Source organism: Anomaloglossus baeobatrachus, chromosome 2 (genome assembly GCF_048569485.1).
Source record: "Anomaloglossus baeobatrachus isolate aAnoBae1 chromosome 2, aAnoBae1.hap1, whole genome shotgun sequence".
In the NCBI taxonomy this organism is placed as follows: Eukaryota; Metazoa; Chordata; class Amphibia; order Anura; family Aromobatidae; genus Anomaloglossus; species Anomaloglossus baeobatrachus.
The window spans coordinates 285,725,543-285,746,396 of record NC_134354.1 but is presented as its reverse complement, the minus strand read 5'-3'; the positions used below and the strand labels follow the sequence as shown (position 1 = coordinate 285,746,396).

The 20,854-nt window shown below is 47.3% G+C and overlaps 1 protein-coding gene across 1 annotated transcript in view; it reads right to left on the bottom strand.

Moving 5' to 3' along the window:
* The window catches only part of LOC142289879 (platelet-activating factor acetylhydrolase 2, cytoplasmic-like), a 241,623-nt gene extending 221,823 nt beyond the window's left edge, over window positions 1-19,800 (bottom strand). Inside the window, 5 exon segments of the mRNA XM_075333822.1 lie at window positions 780-848; window positions 9,435-9,531; window positions 19,402-19,555; window positions 19,634-19,756; window positions 19,759-19,800. Coding sequence (XP_075189937.1) covers window positions 780-848; window positions 9,435-9,531; window positions 19,402-19,555; window positions 19,634-19,756; window positions 19,759-19,785 — 470 coding nt within the window. The 5' untranslated portion in view covers window positions 19,786-19,800.
* Window positions 19,801-20,854: the final 1,054 nt, after the last annotated feature.

Genomic DNA, 20,854 nt, shown 5'->3' with positions numbered 1-20,854 from the left:
TATCAGTCCTAAAAGTCAATATTGACCCTTTAACAAGCCTTGTCACATGAGTAAAGCCGGCGTCACACGGTACGATCTATCGTGCGATCGTACCTGCCCCCGTCGTTTGTGCGTCACGGGCAATTAGTTGCCCGTGGCGCACAAAGTCGTTAACCCCGTCACACGCACTTACCTCCCGGACGACCTCGCTGTGGGCGGCGAACATACTCTTCCTGAAGGAGGAGGGACATTCGGCGTCACAGCGACGTCACACAGCGGCCGGCCAATAGAAGCGGAGGGGCGGAGATGAGCGGGACGTAACATCCCGCCCACCTCCTTCCTTCCGCATTGCCGGCGGGACGCAGATAAGTTATGTTCGTCGTTGCCCGGGGTGTCACACAGAGCAACGTTTGCTGCCTCGGGAACGATGAACAACCGGAGCACAGAAGAAGGACCGACATTTTGAAAATGAGCGACGTGTCAACGAGCAACGATAAGGTGAGTATTTTTGCTCGTTCACAGTCGCTCGTAGCTGTCACATGCTACAATATGTCAAACGATGCCGGATGTGCGTCACAAACTCCGTGACCCCGCCGACATATCGCCCGATATATCGTACCGTGTGACGCCGGCTTAAGCGTTCTCCAAGCTGGTGCAATCAAGGTGCTGCTTTCATTTACCAAAGTATCCCTAAATATCAGAGCCAATGCCTGGTTTTTGCTCTGGATAAGTCCTCTTCTATTGCACTAGTATTGATAACTGCACCCCCATTTGTACACCTAACTTTTTTACCTACTCACCTGTGTTCAAGGGCAGCTACCAGAAAACCATTGGATGCCAGTTCCATACACAGGGAAGAGTATACTGTTCTAAGGGGGGAAAGAAAAGCATCCATATTAGTACATGCCAACCTGATATGCAGATTTTAGATATGTTTATTTGTTTTACAATAAGTAAAAAGGAAGAAACATAGTACCTCTTGATAAATGCCTACAGACATCACTGGAATAAGAGATGATCTGCAGCACCTGAGAGCGGTCACTACATGGCATATGGAGCTGTGCTGTTCTCTACACTGCTTGCCAGAGCTAGGATGAGCTGATTGGTGGGGGTGCCCGTTGTCGTACCCCAATGATCCAATATTGATGACCTATCTTGAAGATTAATGCTGTATCATAGTAGCGGACAACCCTTTTGGGCTACATCCTAGAACAAACCAGAATTGTATAGGCTAGGGTACCTTAGAGACCAGAATATTATATCCATAAAAATAATAACTTTATTAGTAATCAATTAAAAGATTTTAGATCAACCAAAACATCAAACATACAGAAGTGCATGTAGTGTGAAGGTGCACACTGAGTGGCCAGGTGTAGGAAAGCTTATAGAGGGGTCTGATGGTGGTATAGATGAAGTATTGATAATATTGACCAGGAAGGGTTAGATCTGTCCCTGATCTGTGTCTTACCTACCAATGGGACATCAGACCTTTTTTCTTTTTTTTTTTTTCAATAATCTTTAATGGCAATGTTCACTGATAAAAAACGCATAAAAACGCAGTGAGCAAAAACGCAGCAAAACGCAGCAAAAAACGCACTAAAACGCAGCGTGTGAACTTAGCCTAAAACAAGTCAGCAACAGGAGCAGCAAGGAACTCTTTATCTCCTGCATTCATCTGAACCAGCCTTATGGGATATCGTGACCGGGCATTCAATTGTGTTAAGTAGCAGCACCAGCAGAGAACTCCTTATCTTCTGCACTTATGGGAATCAGCCCTACGGGATATTGTGACCGGGCACTCATTTGTTCTAAGGTTGCATTGCATGAATTTTTAAATGCAACAGCTGTCCACAGTTCAATTCCCCTGATAAACCCCAGTTACGGGTGAACGATGGGAGAATTTATTTGCTACACCAGACACAGCACCACTATGTGTATTTAAGAAGGGAGAATCCTGGTAACTAATCATATCATACTAGTCCAGGAGGATTACCAACTAAAAGTAGGATACCAGTGGATCACTGGTTATGGCGTGTTTTATACCTCTTGGTATCTATAATACATAGTAGTAATTGTCCTGTTGTGTCTATCAATTTTATGGACATTCTAAATATTTTTCTAACCCCTCCTACTATATTGATATATTGTTAGAGGAGGGAGGGTGCTTTATAGGGATATTATACCCTGTGGAGCACTGTTTATTTTCTATATTTGCTCCTTATGATATCTCTAAAACACACAGTAACAACTGTTTTTGTGTGCCTATCATCTATACGGACATTATAGCTAGTCCTTAGTACCGTTTACCTCTTCTACTATAGCTATTCAATAATATAGTAGGGGGGAATGCTGTCGGTACGGACTCATTGACACTGTGTATTGTCCCAAAACTTGGGACATAACCATTGATCCTTCCTACATACTGTGGCTTGAAATCTTCGTTTTTTGTCTGTATAAATGTTGCTGAGTCTGGCATTACTGTGCTGATTTTATTGCACTTTGCACTTTTGTATCTTGGTGGTGGCGATTCAATCAGGTAGTTAGGAACAGTGAGGGCGTGCCGCCGTGGAATGGGGGCACCACAAATCTAGGGTGCTTAAAGCCCCATTGGTAGGTAGGACACATCAGGGACAGATCTAACCCTTCCTGGTCCATATTATCAATATTTCATCTATACCACCCTCAGACCCCTCTATAAGCTTTCCTACACCTGGCCACTCAGTGTGCACCTTCACACTACATGCACTTCTGTATGTTTGATGTTTTGGTTGATCTAAAATCTTTTAATTGATTACTAATAAAGTTATTATTTTTATGGGTATAAAATTCTAGTCTGTAGGCTACATCCTACAATGAGCTTTTGATAAGTTTTTGATGTTGCAGAATTCCTGCAACTATTATGAAGCATTTGCTCAACAGGAAATAAAGGCATTTAAATTAGGTGACGAAGAGGACATTAAAATGATACAGCATGAATTGAAATATAAAATAAAGGAGGCCCAGGAAGCCTTCAGAATTAAACTTGAAAAGAAACTGTCCCACAATAATTCCAGGGAGGTTTGGTCAGGAATGAAATTACTGACTGGGCTTAGGCTATGTGCTCACGTTGCGTAAATTCATGCAGTTACGCTGCGCTTTGCAGCGCAGCGTAACTGCATGCGTCCTGCGTCCCCTGCACAGTCTATGGATATTCTGCAGGGGCCGTGCGCACGTGGCGTCTCAGAGCGCAGCGCTTCGGCTACTGCCGAAGCGCTGCGCAAAAAGAAGTGACATGTCACTTCTTTCCTGCGCTTTGCCGGCAGCTCCTGCTCTGTCTATGGGAGGAGCTGCAGGCAGAGCGCATGGAATCGGCGCTCACTACGGACATTTCTGCAGCGATCTAAAGCGCACATGTGCTCTTCAGATCGCTGCAGAAATATCTGCAGGGCTAGTACGCAACGTGCGCACATAGCCTTAATGTGAGGCCTGTGCATGGGGGAGGAAAACTGGACAACGCTAATGAGATGAATGAGTATTTCAATAGATTTAGCAATACATGTGTAACACCAACTGACATAGGATGTGATTCTGGTGCAAATTCTACAATATTGATATTGGAGGATGAGCAGACTAATTTCAGAGTCTCCGAAAAAGATGTGAGGAGGCAGTTTAAGTCACTTAACATTGGTAAAGCTGCAGGACCAGATGGACTCAGTCCACGTGTCCTTAAAGTGTGTGCAGACCAGCTGTGTACGGTCTTTACACACCTATTTAATGGGAGTCTACAAACACAGAGGGTACCAGTGTTATGGAAAACTTCCTGTCTGGTTCTGGTACCCAAGACTACTTCTCCTGCAACCCTAAATGACTATCGTCCTGTAGCCTTAACATCTCATGCTATGAAGGCCTTGGAAAGATTAGTGCTTGCTCACTTGAGTCCGAGGGTGAGGGCTTTCATTGATCCCCTACAGTTTGCTTACCGGCATAGATTGGGGGTGGACGATGCTATTCTTTCTCTGTTACATACTGTACATTCATTTTTGGAGAATGACGGAACCACTGTGCGAGCGATGTTCTTTGATTTCTCAAGTGCATTTAACACCCTGCAGCCACTTTTACTACACAAAAAGATGACTGATATGAAGGTGGAGGAGGGGATGAGAAATTTGATAACTGACTACCTATCAGATCGGCCACAGTTTGTACAGATGGGAGCAGTTGTGTCTAGCAGATTATTGAGCAGTGTAGGTGCCCCTCAGGGAACGGTGCTAGCGCCCTTTCTATTCACACTGTATACATCAGACTTTCAGTCTAAATCTGATTTTTGCCACCTTCAAAAATTCTCGGATGACTCCGTGGTTGTTGGATGTATTAGGGGGGACCAGGGTGATGAGGAATATAGAAGGGTGGTGTCGAATTTTGTGGATTGGTGCCATGGTAACTATCTACAACTAAATGTTAAGAAAACTAAGGAGTTGGTGGCCAACTATAGCAGAAGAAAGATGGAATGTTTACCGATCACTATTGCTGGCCAGGAGGTAGAGCAGGTGGAGAGTTACAAATATTTGGGGGTCCACCTGGATAGCAAACTGGACTGGAGATGCCACTCTGAGAGGGTCTACAAGAAGGGGATGAGCAGATTGTATTTCCTAAGGAAACTGAGGTCTTTTAATGTGTGCAGCAAAATGGTAGAAATGTTCTACCAGTCTGTAGTGGCAAGTGCCATCTTTTTTGCCCTCATATGCTGGGGTAGTAGTGTGCGGGTCTCTAATGCTAATAAGCTGAATAAGCTTATCAAGAAGGCAAGCTCCGCTGTTGGCTGCAATCTTGACTCTTTTGAGGAGGTGGTGAAGAGAAGAACTCTGAAAAAGTGTATGGCGATTATGAATAATAATGCACATCCATTATATGAGCTATTCATGAGACAGAAGAGCACCTTCAGTAACTGGCTAATCCTTCTGAGGTGTAAGAAGGAAAAATATAGGAAATCATTAGTTCCAACTGCTATGGGAATGCACAACAATAACATTAGTGTTAAATCATCAAGGTGAATGTCTACTTCTTTATTTCTTCTACTTTCAGTTCACCCGCTGTGTATGTCCTAATCTAAAGTATAATGTTCTTCTGTCAACTCTACTGTCTTGTCAATTAAGAAATTCATGTTATGATTTAAGTTGTGCTGCTGTGATACCATAATTTCCCACGAGATCAATAAAGTGTATCGTATCGTATCGTATGTAATTAGGTTATTTGTGGTTCATTACATTAATGAATAATTTTTAACATGCGTTTTTGACCTTGCATCTAGTTATCCGCCTTCAGTAAGCGTATACTCCTGAAAATGGTGCACGGTAGAGCACATGGTAACTCTGTCTGCACCATTATAGTCAATGGTCCCGTCAGCGCATACGTCTGGATCCTGTTTTGCGGGGGTTTTGGACAGAAACCCTAACTGGACCCACTGAACGGAGAGCTGAACGCAGTGTGAAAGCGGCCTTAAGGCTATGTTGCGTCGAGGTAGTTGCATTTCTAAACGCACCCTTTGGCAGTAATGGTTTTTGCCAAAGTTGCTTTTGATTTCCAAAACGATATCAATCCGCTTGCTTTTTCACTGCGTTTTAGCCGCGTTTTTACCGTGATTTACATGCATTTTCTGTGCTTAAAGTCAAATGCGTTTTGAACACAAATCCACTGCTAAATAAAGTTTAGACATTTAAACACTTTGAAAAAAACCTGAAAAAATGATAACAAATATCATAATTAAAATCATGCACAAAATAGATAATTATAATAAAATTATAACTTTTTAATTATATTTATGCATAAAATAACGTTAAATTATGTTTTATCTTTATTTTAATTGTCGGACTATATGTGTGTGTGTAAAGGGATGATTTCATTATTAAAATGGCCTAAACACATGTGTTTATTGTGGTAAATACGCATGTTTTCTGCATCCAAAAAGCATGAGAAAGACTGGGATTTTGATTAAGTATGCGTTTTGCATCTTCTCATTGACTCTAATGTTAGCAAAACGCAGCTCAAATGGCAAAAACAATTACATGCTGCTTCTTTAAACGCTGAGTTTTTGCCCAAAAATATGCAAATTAAACGCAGAGTTTAGAACAGCATGGTGTGCACAAGAAATCCATATTTCTCATAGACTTTGCTTGGAAATCAAAACGCAAGCATTTTTGCATTAAAACGCTGCAGTTGAAAACGCTGCAGAAGCGCATGTAAAAACGCAAAGTGCGCACATAGCCTAAAGGCAAAGCTATTTTTTTTTTAATGTCCTTATTCGAAACCCATAATATTTTCAAATCAACTATATAAAGGCTGTTTTTTTATTAACGTGACCATTTTAGGAAAGATAATGTATTATAAAACATTACATTACCTTATTTTTTGGGGGAGGAATAAAAAAAACTACACCAATCCTTTTAAAAGTAACCTGTAATATAAAAAAACACTATTAACCTGCAGATACAGTATCTCACAAAAGTGAGTACACCCCTCACATTTCTGTAAATCTTTTATTATATCTTTTTATGGGACAACACTGAAAATATGACACTGATACAATGTAAAGTAGTCAGTGCCCATCTTAGGTAACAGTGTAAATGTGGTGTGCCCTCTAAATAACTAAATACCGCTGGCAACAAAAGTGAGTACACCCCTAATTGAAAATGGCTAAATTGGGACTAATTAGCCTTTTCCCCTCCATGTCACCCATTAGTGTTACACGAGCTCAGGTGTGAATGGGGAGCAGGGGTGTTAAATTTGGTGTTATCACTCATACACTTTTTGATACTGGTCACTGGGAGTTTAACATGTCATCTCATGGCAATGAATTCTCTGAGAACTGAAAAAAAGAAGTATTGCTCTACATAAAGATGGCTGAGGCTATAAGAAGATTGCTGACACCCTGAAACTGAGCTGCAGCATGGTGGCCAAGATCGACAGCGGTTTTTACAGGTTCCACTCAAAACAGGCCTTGCTATGGTCGACCAAAGAAGTTGAGTGCACATGCTCAGCGTCATGTATAGAGGTTGTCTTTTCAAATTAGACATATGAGTGATGCAGATGTTAAATGGGGGGGTCAGCCCGTCAGTGCTCAGACCATACGCCACACACTGCATTAAATTGGTCTGCATAGCTGTAATCCCAGAAGGAATCCTCATCTAAAGATGATGCACAAGAAGAACCACAAACAGTTTGCTGAAGACAAGTAGATTAAGGACATGGATTACTGGAACCATGTTTGATGAGACCAAGATAAACTTATTTGGTTCAGATGGTCTCATGAGTATGTGGCGGGAACCAGGTGAAGAATACATTGACAAGTGTGTCTTGCCTACAGTCAAGCATGGTGGTGGGAATGTCATGGTTTGGGGTTTCCGGCTGTGGGGAGCTACAGCTCGTTGAGGGACCCATGAAAGCCAAGATATATTGTGACATACTGAATCAAAGCATGATCCCTTCCTTTCGGAAGCTGGGCCACAAGGCAGATTCCACTATAACGACCCCAAACATACCTCCAAGATGACCACTGCCTTACTAAAGAAACTGAGGGTAAAGGTGCTGGACTGGTAAGTATGTCTCCAGACCTAAATCCTACTGAACATCTGTGGGGCATCATTAGATGAAAGGTGAATGAGTGCAACGAAAGGTAGAGGAGCGCAGGGGCTCTAACATCCACCAGCGCTTTGATGTTGTTATGCAGGTTGGAAGAGGATTCCAGTGGCTACTGTGAAACTCTAGTGAAATCCAAGCCTAAGAGAGTTAAAGCAGTGATTGAAAATAATGGTGTTTACCCAAAATATTGACACTTTGGGCGCAATTTGTCTATTTTCACTTAGGGGTGTACTCACTTTTGTTGCCAGTGGTTTAGACATTAATGGCTATTTGTTGAGTTATTTAGCGGGCACACCAAATTTACACTGTTATGAAGGCTGTACACTGACTAATTTACATTGTATCAAAGCTCAGTGTTGTTCCATGAAAATATATTATGAATTATCTACAAAAATGTAAAGGGTGTACTCACTTTTGTAAGATATTGTATATGGTTAATCTGCAGGTTAATAACATTCTAAAACTGCTTGGCTGCCACACTGAAAGCCAGGTTACTGGAAGGAAATAAACTTTATTCCTCCTGGCAGCCTCCAGCTTTCAGTCATAGAGGTGTGATCAGTGCGCTTAAGTCATTGCTATATACATAGTGAGCGGGGGCTCTATCCACGCCCTGGCACTAACAGTTGGCTGAGCAATGCATCAGTACAGAGCTGCTGTCAGTCAGTGCCAGGGCGTGGTTACAGCCTCCGCTCACTATGTACTGAGCGATGGCTTAAAGCGGGCTTTACATGCTACGACATCGCTCAAGTGATCTCGTTCTGGTCACGGTATTTGTGACGCACATCCGGTCGCTTTAGCGATGCCGTTGCGTGTGTCACCTATGAGCGATTTTGCATCGTCGCAAAAACGTGCAAAATCATGCATCGGTGACATGGGGGTCCATTCTCAAATATCGTTACTGCAGCAGTAACAAAGTTGTTCCTCATTCCTGCGGCAGCACACATTGCTCCGTGTGACACCGCAGGAACGAGGAAGCTCTCCTTACCTGCCTCCCGGCCACAATGCGGAAGGAAGGAGGTGGGCGGGATGTTCGTCCCGCTCATCTCCACCCCTCCGCTTCTATTGGGTGGCGGTTCAGTGACGCTGCAGTGACGTCGCTGTGAAGCTGAACGAACCACCCCCTTAGAAAGGAGGCGGTTCGCCAGTCACAGGGACGTCGCAGGGAAGGTAAGTAGTGTGACGGGTCCAGGCGATGTTGTGCGACACGGGCAGAGATTTGCCTATGTCGCACAACCAATGGGGGCGGGTACGCACGCTGGCGATATCGGTACCGATATCGCAGTGTGTACAGCGGCCTTAAGCACATTGACCATGCCTCTATGACTGAAAGCTGGAGGCTGCCAGGAGGAGTAAAATCCAATTCCGCCCAGTAGTCTGGCTCAGAGCTGTGGCTGGACTGCAAATTAACCTCATATCTGCAGGTTAATAGCAGGCTTTTTTTTACATGGATGGTTCCTTTTAAGGGATTGATTTGATGGTGTTTAGAATGTGATATAGATATTGTGTAACCCTTTTCTTCAGATCGTTCCAACAATAAAATATTGATTATTTTGTCTATTCTTACCTGTTTTTCTATTCAAACTCCCTTATTTTTTACAAAATATTGTTAACAATGTAGCTGAAGCTGAGAGCAGCTGCACGGAGCATAACCCTATCCTTAAACAGCAATCAGACTTCATTACCCTAAAATTGGACCTCTTTTTGGTCATGTTTGTGCTGTTAGTGTCCTCTTTACTCTTTTACTAACCAAGCCTTTTAGTTGTATGTAAATGCTCAGACCCACATAGTTCCCCCAACACCCAAGATTTCACAGATCAGTTTATTTTGTGATCATTTCTCACCTGAAAACTCCCAGTCCGTGAGAAAAGATGATGAGTGGTTTTCTGTCTGTACCGGGCAAAAAGTTTCCGTTCCATAGTACAGGAATTTGTGGGTTCCCTGTTCGCAACATAATGCATGTTACTGCGGTCAATAGTTGATATCATATTGAATTAAAAATAACACTGTAAAGTTAAAAGAGAAAGTCCACCAAATCTAAAATATTTTAGAAAAGTCTAATTACCAATAATACAATGACTGTGAATGTGACGGCACAGAACTGAGATATCGAACATGTTATATAATAGTACTACTGACATGACATAATATATATGTGATGTGTTCAACATCATAGATCTGACAACCCGGGCTCCAACAATGGGACCCCTAGTGATGAGCAAGCTACATGTAGGTCGCCAGGTCACGTGTCCAGTTTTTGCTCTCCTTTTCTTCCTGCTGCCCTCCTAAGGATTCATTTTTTTATTTTTAAATCCACCATATGGTTCCAGAGATAGGAGCCAGATTACTTAGTGCTAATGTGTATGGTCCTTACAAGAGGGCATGGCTGACAGGGTAATAACGTGAGCCACTCTTGGTCAGGAACATCAAAATTAGCACTAACTAAAGCGGGCTTTATACGCTACGATATCGTTAATGAATTATTGTCGGGGTCACGTTGTTTGTGACGTATATCCGGCGTCATTAATGATATCGCAGTGTGTGACATTATGTGTGACCTAAAACGATCGCAAAAGCGGCAAAAATCGTTTGCCTCAGAGAGGTCATCCTAAAACAAAAAAAGTTTTCTTCTAATTAGCAATGTTGTTCCTCGTTCCTGCGGCAGCACACATCACTATGTGACACCACAGGAGAGAGGAACATCTCCTTACCTGCCTCCACCAGCAATGCGGAAGGAAGGAGGTTGTTTACATCCCGCTCATCTCCGCCCCTCTGCTTCTATTCGACGGCTGCCGTGTAACGTCGCTGTGACGCCGCACGACCTGCCCCCTTACAAAGCAGGCGGATCACCGGTTAGAGCGACGTCGCAGGACAGGTAAGTCCGTGTGACGGGGTAAGCGATGCTGTGCGCGACGGGCAGCGATTTGCCCGTGTCGCACAACTGACGGGGGCGGGTACGATCGCTTGCGATCTCACTAGCGAGATCGCAGCGTGTAAAACCCGCTTAAAAGGTCCCTATCTCTGGAAATTTATGGGAGATAGAAAGCAAACAAAAAAATCAAAGCAGAATAGTTAGGAGCAGCATGAATGAAATAAGAGCACTTTTGACCTAGACAGAAGTCCTCTTTAAAGGGAACCTGTCACCTGAGAAATAAAGCTATTTACCACGCTGCCTTCCTGAAAGTGCAGCTACCAGAGAACTTCCTCCTCCTGGGAGCTGTCAGTCATGGGGTGGCTACGGTCACTACACGGTGAGCGTCGGCTGTAAGCATGGCCTGGCACCTTGATGGACAGGTTACTGTACAGAGTGAGCTGTGAAGGTCCGTGGGTGAACTCACCACCACCGCTCAAAATATGGTGACTGTAGCCACTCCCTACATGACCCATGAGTGAATGCCAGACACTCCGGGGAGGAAGCAAGTTCATTTTCTACCAGTGGCCGCACTTGCAGTAAGGCAGCATTGTAACAATATTAACTGGGTGATTGACCCCACATCTGCAGGTAAATAGCGTTTTTCGAGGTGACAAGTTCCCTTTAAGTGTTATTTCCATCTGGTAAAGTGATGGCATATTGCTTTCTTAGGCTACTTTCACACTTGCGTTGTGCGGCATCCGTCACAACGTGTTGTGTGATGCATTTGATGGATGCATTGTAAATAGTGTGATAATAAAGGCAACGGATTCCTGTGAAATAGGAGAGAGACAGAGCCCCCATCATCATCGCATACACGCAGGCACTACCGCTCCCATCATCACCGCATACACGCAGGCACTACCGCCCCATCACCATCGCATACACGCAGGCACTACTGCTCCCATCATCACCGCATATATGCAGGCACTACCGCCCCATCATCATCACATAAACGCAGGCACTACCGCCTCCATCATCACCGCACTCACACAGGCACTACCTCACCCATCATCACTGCACATATCGGCACTACCTCAGTGATGTCACCGCTGACAGTGCGACTCACTTAAGCTGCTGTGTGGAGCTCACAGGAGCGGCGGTGTTCTACGGCCGCTCCTGTCAGTTTCATGTAACAGAGCTGAAAGCATTGTGGGATTTCGTGGATTACGCCACAACTGGAGGGGTAATTTGGCATTTTAATAAAGTGGTGAAAGAGGGTGTTTTTTTTTTTCTTTTATTCCAAATAAAGGTTTTTTTTCAGGTGTATGTGTTTATTTACTTTCACTCACAGGTTAATCATTGGGGGTGTCTCATAGACGTCTGCCATGATTAACCTAGGACTTGGTGGCAGCTATGAGCTGCCATTAACTCCTTATTACCCCGATTGCCACCGCACCAGGGCAATTCAGGATGAGCCGGGTAGAGTCCAGGGACTGTCACATCTAATGGATGCAGCAATTCTGGGAGGCTGCTGGCTGAAATTTTTAGGCTGGGGGGCTCCCCATAATGTGTGGCTCCCCATCCTGAGAAAACCAGCTTTCAGCCGTGTGGCTTTATCTTGGCTGGAATCAAAATTGGGCGGGACCGCATGCCCTTTTTTTTAATTTATTTATTTATTGTACTGCACGATATAGACCCGCCCACCGGTCGCTGTGATTAGTTGCAGTGAGAAAGCTGTCACTCAGGGTGGCTGCGGGTCTGACTGCAACCAATCATGGGCACCGGTGGGCGGGGGAAACAGGGAATACAAGATGGAATAATGAGCGGCCGGCATTTTCAAAACCTCGAGAAGCCGCCAGACAGCTGTGCAGCGCCGCGCTGGTGATCGGTGAGTATGAAGGAGAGAGAGGAGAGGAGAGAGAGAGACCGACCGACAGAGAGAGAGAGATAGACCAACAGAGAGAGATAGAGACCGGCAGACAGAGAGAGACTAGGAGTGATTTTAAACGATTTAGAACGTTCTGCTGGACATGCTGAGCATGCTCAGTAGAACATGACGGAATCCTGCACTGGAATCCGTCGCCAAACACATGGCGATGGAATCCAGCACCATAGACATTCATTATGCCTCTTAACGGATCCCAACAGCAACAAAAAACGCTACATGCTGCGTTCCATGCACCCGGCGCTCAGTCAAAATAACGACTCAGCGTCGGCCTGCAGATGCAATGCATACACTTGTGCCGCAGTGCGTCGTCAATACAAGTCTATGGGAAACAGCGCAAGCCGGTAACGGCTTATTTTCCATAGCGGCGGATTGCGTCAAACGTAAGTGTGAAAGTAGCCTTATCTGCATGGGAAATATCTGAAGCCAAGTATCTGCGCTTCTGCTGTTTGTGGTCCTTAAACTCTTGCATTTTACAGTGAATTGTTGCAGTTTGGCGATGGGGATATTAGCTGAAGTGTTTTAAAAAGGTTTAATATAAAGTGTTTTGCCTGTGAAAATCACAGAATCAGTAGCTGCATAGAAATTTAGAGGTATAATAGAAAATATATGCGGCTTGGTTAATGATTAGTTCTGTAGGCAGGCTTGCTGTACAGAGGTTTCCTTTACCACTGCGGCATGCTGGTATGATGGTGTCCTGGTATGATGGCACCCCGGTATAATGGCACCTTGGTATGATGGCACCCTGGTATCATGACACTCTGGTATGAATGCATCCTGGTATGATAGCACCCCGGTATAATGGCACCCTGTTATGATGGCACCCTGATATGGCACCCTGGTATGATAGCACCCCGGTGTGATGACACTGGTATGATGGCACCCTGGAATGATGGCACTCTGGTATGATGGCACCCCAGTATAATGGCACCCTGGTATGATGGCACCCCAGTATAATGGCACCCTGGTATGATGGCACCCCAGTATAATGGCACCCTGGTATGATGGCACCCTGGTATAATGGCACCCTGGTATGATGGCACCCTGGTATGATGGCACCCTGGTATAATGGCACCCTGGTATGATAGCACCCTGGTGCGATGACACTGGTATGATGGCACCCTGGTATAATGGCACCCTGGTATGATGGCACCCTGGTATGATGGCACCCTGGTATGATAGCACCCCGGTGTGATGACACTCTGGTATGATGACACTGGTATGATGGCACCCTGGTATGATGGCACTCTCGTATGATGGCACCCTGGCATGATGGCACTCTGGTATGATGACACTGGTATGATGGCACTCTGGTATGATGACACTGGTATGATGGCACCCTGGTATAATAGCACCCTGTCGCGAGCGGCGGGGCGCGCTCGCCATGATCGGGTCCGGGGCTTCTGCTACTACTGCTCGGTGGCTCGAGCGGTGGGCCGGACCCGGGGACTCGAGCAGCGCTCCTCGTCCATGAGTGAAAAGGGGTGGTTTGCTTGGGGAGATTGTTCGTGACGCCACCCACGGGACGTGGTGACGATGGCACCACCGCTGCTGGTGACGGGGATCCCGGGAGCGATGGTAGGGAGCAGCTAAGATGTCGTCCCCTCCGTGGGTAGGGGTTGGTGTTCCCAGGGCCCGGTGGTATAACGGGGAGGCTGGATGGCTGGGATGCAGGGTTGCAGGGGCAGTGCGGCGCGGTGCCGGATGGCACTGGTGTACTCACTCAGACAGTCAATGACAGAGTCTCTGGTAAACCAAACGGCCGGATGGACGGGTCCCGCAGCCGGCTGCAGTGTCTTTGCTCTCCCCGGACAGGTGATGGTGGCTATCTTTCCCTGCACCTGTGTTGAATGTGTTGACTCCGATGGTTTCCCAACGGTAGTCCACCGGCGTATAGGTACCGTAGGAGCCCTTTTGCCCGCAGGCGCTCGCCCTTGGATCTCTAGTCTGTGGCGGTGGCTGTATATCCTCATGGTGTGGACTGTTGCCTTCTAGCGGGACTTGGTTGTTAGGAAACCCCTTGGCAGGGCCGGCGCCAGCACCCGGCAAACCCGGTCAAATGCCGGGGCCCTGAGCTGCCGGGGGGGCCCACTCGCGGTGGCAGGAGTGGCGCACCGCTACTCAGGGGGGCCCGGTGGCCGCGCTGTCACCGCCCCCCGCCGAGGATCGCGCTTTCAATTGCTTCGGCATCGCAGGTGCCGATACAATTGAGAGCAATGATGAGAGAGTGAGCGGCGCGCTCTCTCTCTTATCATTCTCCCTGCTGTGACTGTCGGCGTTCTGACAGCTCTGCAGCAGAGCGCGGTGACGTCATCACTGCGCGCCTGCTGAGAGGTCAGAGCGAGCGACAGCAATGGACGACGCGCCGAGGAGACCGGATCAGCGGGGGAACGAGGAGAAGTGAGCCGCCCCTCTACTGACACTGGGCTCCCCTGACTCACAGGCCGGCCATTATACAGCGGCACTAGTACACATAGGGGCCCGGCAGCCGCTCTGCAGAGCCGGCTGCCGGGCCCCTATGTGTAGTGCCGCTGTGTAGTGGCCGACAATGCGACCATCAGGGGGCCGGCCTGTGAGTCAGGGGAGCCCAGTGTCAGTAGAGGGGCCCCTGACCTGGAGAGGCCCACCAGCCGTTTCTGAGATGCAGGAGTGCTCCTGACCTGCACAGAAGACGGAATAAGCCATCCTGCAGGACCTGCGATGATGTCACGCCCATGTGACTGTGTGGGAGGAGACAGAGGATGCCGGGCAGAAAGCAAGAGGAGATTTGCAGGAGATTTGAAGGAGATTTGGACACATGACTGGTAATAAGAAAAGAGGGGACATGAGGGGAAAGGGGGCAGCTGCAGGGTGAGTGGCATGTGAGGGGTGCAGACTGTGACAGAAGGATGTGAAGGGGTGCAGAGTGTTTGAGAGGGGTAAGTTGGGGTACAGGCAGGGTGAGATATGTGGGCAGGGTGTGTGAGATATGGGGGTGTAGTGTGTGTGATCTGGGGGGGTGCAGGCTGAGTGAGATGTGGGGGTGTAGTGTATGATATGGGGGTGCAGGCTGTATGGGGAGCAGGGTGTGTGACATATGGGGGTGTAGTGTGTGTGATCTGGGGGGTGCAGGCTGTATGGGGAGCAGGGTGTGTGAGATATGGGGGTGTAGTGTGTGTGATATGGGGGTGCAGGCTGTATGGGGAGCAGGGTGTGTGAGATATGGGGGCAGGGGAGTAACTACCGCGGTCGCAGGGGTCGGAAGGGTAAAGAGAGGTACTTGTTTTTTTATTTTGCTGGCTGCATGACACAGGGAGGCCTGGGGGTGCTGGCTGCATGATACATGGAGGTCTATGGGACTACATAATAAATATGAAGGACACCTTATACATGGACTAGGGGTGCATTATACATGGAGGAGTATGGGGCTGCATAATAGAATATGAAGGACACCTTATACATGGAATATAGGGGTGCATTATACATGGAGGAGTATGGGGCTGCATAATACAATATGATGATTTATGGCGCTACATTATAATACATATAGGACTATGGGGGCTACATTATAATATATGGAGGAATATGGAGGCTACCTTATACATGGACTATGGGTGTGCGTTATAAAACTGGAGGCCTATGTGGTGCAGTATAATATATGGAGGACTATGGGGTGAATTATAATACATGGAGAACTTTGGGGAAATGCATTGTAATACATGGAGAACTATGGGGGTGCATTCTAATATATCAAGGGTTATGTGGGACCCTTTATATTATACGGAAGGCTATGTGGGGGCCATTATAGTATTTGGAGATCTATATACAAGGGGGGACAAAGATACAAGTATGGGATGGAAATGTTTTGTCCTGAGGGAAAAAGGCTCTTTCCCTCAGCACCCAGCTTTCCCATGCTCTGCTATACATCTCTCAGCACCCAGCTTTCCCATGCTCTGATATGGGAAAGCTGGGTGCTGAGGGAAAGATGTATAGCAGAGCATGGGGAAGCTGGGTGCTGAGGACAAGATGGATATCAGAACATGGGAAAGCAGGGTACTGATAGAGGGATTTCAGATCATGGGAAACCTGGGTGCTGAGGGTAAGAGCCAAGTGTCAGCGTCATTATCCTGTACCCCAAGTGTCAGTGTCATTATTCCGTACCCTAAGTCTCGGTGTACGTGGAGGGGGGCCCCGGTCCAAATTTTGCACCAGGGCCCATCAAACTCTAGTTATGCCACTGAGTATTAATCACTGTATTCTACATGAGGGTGCCTACTGCTATCTGGCTCTGCATTGTGCTGTATACAGGCTGTTATATAGCACAGCCTGTATATAGCACAGTGCAGAGCCAGATAGCAATAGGCACCCTCATGTAGCATACAGCTTGTATATAGCCTATATACAAGCTGTATGCTACATGAGTCTGTGCTATATACAAGCTGTATGCTACATGAGGGTGCCTAATGCTATCTGGCTCTGCACTGTGCTGTCTGGGTCTGCACTGTACTATATAGGTCTGTGTACTACATGAGGATACCTAATGCTATCTGGCTCTGCACTGTGCTATATAGGTGCTGTGTACTATATGAGGGTGCCTAATGCTATCTGGCTCTGCACTGTGGTATATAGGGGCTGTATACTACATGAGGGTGCCTAATGCTATCTGATTCTGCAATGTACTATATAGGGGCTCTGCACTACATGAGGGTGCTTAATGCTATCTGGCTCTGCACTGTGGTATATAGGGGCTATATACTACATGAGGGTGCCTAATGCTATCTGGCTCTGCACTGTGGTATTTAGGGGCTGTATACTACATGAGGGTGCCTAATGCTATATGTGTCTGCATTGTGCTATATGTGGGCTGCTTAATGTTATATGGGGGCTGCATAGTGCATATGGGGGCTACATAATACTATATGGAGGACAATGGGGGCTTCATAACACAATATGGGGGCTGCAAACTACTATACCCCCAGAGTTGTATGTCCCCTCCACCCAGGTGCTGTATACCCCCTCAGAGCTGTATGTCCCCCACCCCAGAGCTGTATACCCCCAGAGCTGCATGTCAACCCCCACCTCACAGCTGTTTGTCCCCCCCACCTCAGTCACTGCCCTCCTCTAGAGCTGTATGCCCCCCATTGCTGTATACCCCTTTCCTCAGTAATATATATTCCCCCAGTAATGTGTTTGTCCCCAGCCTCTCTTGTGATGTATATACAGCAGTGTTAGTGTGCTCTATGTGCGGCCATGTCTGTTAGACAAGCGGGGAGGTGAGTGAGGCTGTTGCTGGCTTCCCAATATTAGAAATATATATACAGGATAAATATATAAAAATAATGTGTGTGTGTGTGTGTGTGTGTGTATGATGTGTATCTATGCATGTCAGTGTATATGACTGTGCCTAGATTTATGTCTATTTATGTGTTTTTGTGAATTTCTCTTTAAATAAGTATGTGTACGTATGCCTGTATGTGTATGTATCTGTGCATGTCTATGTGTGGATGGGGCCCACTGAGACTCTTTTGCCCAGGGCCCACAAAAACCTGGAGCCGGCCCTGCCCCTTGGGGTTCCGGTCACTCTCGGATTTGACCTTTGTCGGCGGCTCCAAGCCTAGTCGGGGTCCGATGGCCCTGCCTGTGTGCTTAACTTCACTCCGCTCCCCGGTTCTGTACCGGTGGGCCACCGCCAAACCCCGGTCCTACGGTTCCGCAGAGATCCGCTAACTCCTGCAGACGGCCACCACCGTCTCCCGACCTTGCTGTCAGTGCCCGGGCTCCAACCCAGGCACACGCAGTTTCTCCTCCTCACACTTCCAATCTCTACTCCAAACTGAACTGAACTCACTGCTTTTTCAACAAGGGTTTTGTGGTTGACTGGCGTAACTATCCAGGGGAGGGTGTGTGTATGGTGTTATGTCTGTGACTACCTGGCTAGTCCAGGGCGTCACAATAGCACCCTGGTATGATGGCATCCTGGTATGATAGCACCCTGGTATGATGGCACCCTGGTATGATGACACTGGTATGATGGCACCCTGGTATGATGACATCCTGGTATGATGGCACCCTGGTATGATGACACCCTGGTATAATAGCACCCCGGTATCATGGCACCTAGGTATGATGGCATCCTGGTATGATAGCACCCCGGTATGATGGCACCCTGGTATGATGACACTGATATGATAGCATCCTGGTATGATGACACTGGTATGATGGCACCCTGGTATGATGGCACCCTGGTATGATGACACCCTGGTATGATGACACCCTGGTATAATAGCACCCCGGTATGATGGCACCCTGGTATGATGACACTGGTATGATGGCACCCCGGTATGATGGCACCCTGGCATGATGGCACTCTGGTATGATGACACTGGTATGATGGCACTCTGGTATGATGGCACCCTGGTATGATGGCACCCTGGTATGATGACACTGGTATGATGGCACTCTGGTATGATGGCACTCTGGTATGATGACACTGGTATGATGGCACTCTGGTATGATGGCACCCTGGTATGATGGCACCCTGGTATGATGACACTGGTATGATGGCACTCTGGTATGATGACACTGGTATGATGGCACTCTGGTATGATGACACTGGTATGATGGCACCCTGGCATGATGGCACTCTGGTATGATGACACTGGTATGATGGCACTCTGGTATGATGACACTGGTATGATGGCACCCTGGCATGATGGCACTCTGGTATGATGACACTGGTGTGATGACACTCTGGTATGATGGCACCCTGGTATGATGGCACCCTGGTATGATGACACTGGTATGATGGCACTCTGGTATGATGACACTGGTATGATGGCACTCTGGTATGATGGCACCCTGGCATGATGGCACTCTGGTATGATGACACTGGTATGATGGCACCCTGGTATGATGACACTGGTATGATGGTACAGCACTTATCCACAGTACAGCAGCCTGGTGACAATACTGGAGCACAGCGCCACCTGCTGGCACTGCTCTTACACTTCAGCTGGTAAAACTTTCGCAATACCCAGTATAAAGGAGGCTCCGTACTGGGCAGCTTTGCCCTCCCATCCGCGGATACCAAGTAATCCGGCCACGTACTCGGGGCGAGGGCACCATGGAGGATGCGGGTTACCAGCTGATGAAGACGTGCAGGGGTAGAAGAGGCGGAAGAAGCAGCCCTGTGGGAGGACACAAGGGACAGTGACTACCTGTGGATATGCCGCCACCCTCCATAGCTGCGCCCTACCCCTAGTTACCTCCGTGCCCGCTCCCACCAGGACGTCCGTGCTGCCCACACCATGTGTCCCGGCCGCAGGGGGGATCTTCAGGGACAGCGCGCTGCCCATGTCTGCTGGGGCTGACACTGGACGTGTCATGGCCGCACAAAGCAAAGTCCACAGGCAGACATTGCAGGGCCCGGTGCACGGCTGCTGGTGAGGGAGGCGCCTCTGGGCCGGGCTGGGCTCTGAGGACAGCCATGTGTAACCAGGCAGTGCCAGTCAATGCAGTGCCAGCCTCCTGCCAACTACTAGTCCGGTGCCATTGTCACAGTGCTGTCATCCTGGTAGGGCTATATTCACACTGAAGCCTCAGTGATCGCAACAAATGGCAGTCAGCGCGATTCCTTCCTTCACAATAGATTGTCAAACATGGCAGCCAAGTGTGCACAGAACCTTGTCCCCTGGACTCCGCTCTCAATGTGTTTTGGCCTGTTCATTAGGGTTTGCAGGATTTATGACAGAAAGGCTGCAGTCACACGTCCATGTCCACTTTTTCTTCTCAGACAGCACTGGGACCCATAGAGTTTCATTTTTAAAAAAAATGGATCCATGTCTTGGGTTTGTGAGCCTCAGAGTGTGTCCTATTGTCATGCGTTTTAGGGATTATACTCTGCCATTGACGTCTATGGGGACTAGAGATGGAAAACCCGCAGATGTTCGGGTTTCAGCGCGTCTGACCAGACTTAAAAAAAAGTCTGGTTCGGGACCAGACTTGAACCCGAAGACTTGCCCGAACACCATATAAGTCTAAGGGTATCTGAAGATTTGCTGTGAAATGGTGGTAGAAAGGGCTAGGGGGCTGCAAAGGACAGTTATATTTGCTGAGTCTCCTGCACGGCAGTAACACAGCTTCCACGTCCACTCATTAACTCTCATACATATTCACTGCTTCTACCGTCAGTCCCGGCGCCTGAATGGTTGCAGTCAGACCCCACCCCTACCCTGTTTGACAGTATATGTGATTGGTTGGAATCACACACGCTATCTGCGTCCCTATAGTGGTGTAAAAATAAATTTAAAAAATGGCGTAGGGTCCCCCCCATATTGTGATACCCAGCGCAGATAAAGCAGATGCTTACAGCCTGCAGCCTCTAGCCGTGTGCTTATCTTGGCTGTGTATTAAAATAAGAGGAACCCTATGCCACTTTTTTAAAAAATATTGCGGTCCCCCCAATTTTGATCCCCAGCATGGATAAA